Source organism: Ochotona curzoniae, unplaced genomic scaffold (assembly GCF_017591425.1).
Source record: "Ochotona curzoniae isolate NIBS_2020 unplaced genomic scaffold, NIBS_Ocur_1.0 contig_1274, whole genome shotgun sequence".
Classification (NCBI taxonomy): Eukaryota; Metazoa; Chordata; class Mammalia; order Lagomorpha; family Ochotonidae; genus Ochotona; species Ochotona curzoniae.
In genome coordinates, this window is record NW_024465023.1 from 4,466,778 (window position 1) to 4,470,898 (window position 4,121).

The 4,121-nt window shown below is 36.4% G+C and overlaps 1 protein-coding gene across 1 annotated transcript; it reads left to right on the plus strand.

Annotated features, from left to right (window-relative positions):
* Window positions 1-1,131: 1,131 nt before the first annotated feature.
* Window positions 1,132-2,233, plus strand: LOC121170279 (BTB/POZ domain-containing protein KCTD12-like). The gene has a single exon (XM_041001354.1). The coding sequence runs from the start codon at window positions 1,132-1,134 to the stop codon at window positions 2,008-2,010; it is 879 nt and encodes a 292-aa protein (XP_040857288.1). The 3' UTR covers window positions 2,011-2,233.
* Window positions 2,234-4,121: the final 1,888 nt, after the last annotated feature.

A 4,121-nucleotide genomic window follows, 5' to 3' on the forward strand; every position in this document is an offset into this window, starting at 1 on the left:
TAAGTTCTATATTAGGGTTAAGTATTTTCATTACTAAAGAGAGAATAGAACTATTATGAATAGTTTTGAGTTCTAGGGCAAGAATTTGATAACCAAAATGGATACACTGGAGATGCTTAAGCAGAGTAACATGAGAATAACTGATCTGGTAACAATACTTAGAATAGCTTCGAATGAGGATAGGAGGATAGATATGGATAGGTAGCAATCAGTCATGTCCAGCTCAGATAAATTCTTGTAATAGTATAGTTTGAAGAACAGGAAATTGTAGCTTTGATCACGTCTATGTAAGAGATATAACAAAGGCATAGTTTCCAGGCTAGTGAGGAATGTGAATGAGGAAGATGAATGAGTCATCAAAGATGACTCTGAAGGCTGGATAATTGTGAGAAACTTATGCTACCTCCAAAAAATGTGACCAATTTGGGCTGGAAAAATGATGACAGAGGTAAGTAATAACAACTTGCCTTTACAACTTGCATTTTATCAAACATTTACATATACCAAGAGAATTGGAAATGCCAAGTTCAAGGGCATCAGCAAGTGCTTTTCAATATGGAAAGAGAAAACAGCAAAATTTGGAGATCAAAGAGAAACATGTGTAAGCGTGCCCGTTAGAGCAATGAGTTGAAAACAATCTGGGTGTTAATAACCAGGATAGTGGATGGTAATATATGATGGATATAGGGATGAAGAATGAAATATTTAATACAATAGCATATACATGTATCTAAAACCATAAAACCCATTTTGTGAATGCACATACAAACAAAAATATACATACTAAACTTATCAGAATGGAAGTGGAACATAAGTACTAATTAGAACTAAATAAACATCCCAGGCGGGGTCTCTTGCAGGGACTTTGATGTCAGGAATTTTTGAGTTTGATCATCTAATGCACCAGCACTCAGAAGAACATAAAACAAATTTGCAAAGCTAAACCATGTATTATTTCTCTATGCTACCTTTGTCAATTTAAAAATAATTAATGAGTAAAAGGTTATGCTTCTGCTGGAATGTCTTGATGTGTATGTGTTTGTGCATGTGTGTGTACAAGTAATTAATAAAAAGAACCTCTGCACTGTAAGCTTTTATTTACAATGAATCTGTTTGCTTCTGCAGGTCACTATGGCCACGCAAGAGAAGTCCAGTTGCAGCAAACAACGTGAGGATTCCTGTCATTTCCCTGAGATTATTGAACTCAATGTAGGTGGTCAGGTGTATATCACTCGCTATTCTACCTTGGTCAATATTCCTGGGTCCACACTCTGGGAAATGTTCAGTGAAAAGAATAAGTGCTCCCTGATCCAGGACAACAAGGGCAGATTCTTCGTTGATCGGGATGGCTTCCTCTTTCGCTATGTGTTAGACTACATGAGAGATCAGCAAGTAGTGCTTCCTGATCACTTCCCAGAGCGGGGTCGGCTCCAGAGAGAAGCAGAATACTTCAAGTTACCAGAGCTTGTCAAGATGTTGACTCCTAAAATGAACACACTCAATTCAGTCGACAACAGCCTATGCCAAAGTGACGTAGATGAGCTGTCTCCCAACAGTGACACTATATATAATCTCTCTTCGAGTAATGTCATCCGAGTAAGTGGTCCTGTTAACCCTCTAGCTCTGACAATCGGAACTGGTTCTGATCTCAAGAAAGCAGGCTTCATCACTATTGGCTACCGAGGCTCTTATACTTTGGGTCGGGACAGTCAAACAGATTCTAAATTCCGCCGTGTGGCCCGAATCATGGTGTGCGGTAAGATCTCATTGGCTAAAGAAGTATTTGGAGATACTCTGAATGAAAGCAGAGATCCTGACCGTCCTCCTGAGCGATACACTTCTCGCTATTACCTCAAATTCAACTTTCTGGAACAAGCCTTTGACAAGCTAGCTGATGCTGGCTTCCATATGGTAGGATGCAACTCCACTGGCACCTGTGCTGTGACCCACGATCAGACAGATGATAAGATCTGGACATCTTATACTGAATATGTTTTCTACCGTGACTGACTTTTAAAAGTCACCGGGAGAATCCAAACCAAAAAGCCAACTCTGCCTCCACTTTCCGCATTTACATCTTCTTACAGAAACTGACACATTATGCTTAGACCTTGAATTCTGTGTTTAATCTTGGACGATATAACTACCTTTACCATAAGTTATAAAATCCTCTTTGGTACCCTTCCTTCTTACACATCATCCCATTTTATATGGCTTCTAGTCTTGTGTGGATTGCAGAGTTGGATGCTATTTGGAAAAAGTATTCAATAGGCAGGCATATGTACACGCACATACTGTAGATAATAGAGAAGTATTTGTTGGCAAATGCACATAAAACTGCCACAGATTCTGTTAGTTGAGAAATGATGAGCAATGGTTTTCAAATATTTTATTAGCACCATATTGTGAATTCGCTTAACTATGTTGTTACCTGTACTCACTTAGGTAAAGTCCTTACTCATATATACTCATAGTGAATCATATTCTATAGTATATATATATATTTTTTTCTTTACCTTTTATTCTCTCTCTCTCACACACACACACACACTCGTTATTGTTCTTACCAAACTGAATAGAAGAAGGTGACAAAAGTCATCCAGGAAAGGCCAACCAATTCTTTAAATTATCAATTATTTCTAATAGTAAAAAGGAAAAAATCACATACACAATTGTTCCCAAGGATAAAACAATTATTGTTTAAATTGCTTTAACTTGAAAGGATTACTAATATGATGAGTATCATGATTATTACACACACACATAACCAAATATGCCATTTTGAAAGATTGTTCCCTAAATAACTATTTTATCCATAACATTGAAATGCAAGAATGCATAGGCAATGGAAGGGCAAACAAATAAATGCTTTATGTGAATATTAGTTAAATAGTTAGATACTACATGTTAGCTTTTAACTATTGCTTTTTCTTGGCTAATCTAGTGTGTGTCTCTGGGGTGGGAGTAGGAAAAGCAGCTAGAAGAGAGGGAAAAAGGAAACATAACTAAAACTCCAAATAAGTAAACATTAATCTGGAATTCTTAGTGATTACTTTTATTAAGCAGATTGAAAGCAAATACTCTCATATGGAAACATCTAGTATTTAAGAAAACGGATCAAATTATTGGAGATAATGTGACATGCCATGAAAAAGAGACTTGAAGATTCACTTCAGAGGACTCTTACTTCCTCTTTGAGTAGCTTAGCAACACTCCCGTTATCAGATAGCTTTATCTTCTTTTTATTCTCCCTTTATGCTTCCTTACTTCTCTGAATACCATTCCTTATTGCATTTATTAACTTTTCATTCATTATTGAGCAGAATTTTTTGGGATGCAAGGAGTTAAGATTCTTTCAAAGTGACTTGAGAAAATAGCAAGTGTGTGTCAGGGATGTGAGTTGTCTCATAGGGGCCCTGTGAAACCCAAGGATCACAAACGGAGTCAGTTTTGTTTCCAAGGACTGTAGACCTGTTCAGAAATGATTTCTTTCCTCTCTCAGAGAGCAGATGGCTTATTCTTTGATCCACTGTAGAGCCTGTTGCTTCCCTGTCTCTCCCTCCATACAGATCACCATTTTCTTTTCCTGCCTGAAACAGTTACATCATCCCATCAATGAACACAAATTTTTAGGCATGCTCTCCATAATTCTTTAGTGACTCATTCTTTATAAAATCTTAATCATCTGTAGCCTAGAACAGGATTAGTGGACAGTAGGATCTACTGATTGGGCAACCCAATTCTAATAGGGGACTTTTATAGATGTTTCTATAATCACCATATGTGCTTACACATAGTACACAATATATTTTCATTGTGTAACAGACTATCTGATGAGTCTTCTCATATATGTTAGTGGCCAGATCAATTATTAAAGAATGTGATGAGTTTATAATGTTATCAGGGAAATCTTGCATGTTCTTCCAATATAGTTATGTTAATTGATTTCTGATAAATGAATGATTGTTTTATAAGGTAGTTAAGCACTTAATTTAAGAGCTTATCATCATTTTAGAAAGGTGTGTTTTCATTGCTGTACTATGCTTGGTTTTTGCCATTTCCATGTCCCTTCTGCATAATTAATTTAGTATTCATGTCATGATATTTTTAGTTAATATATT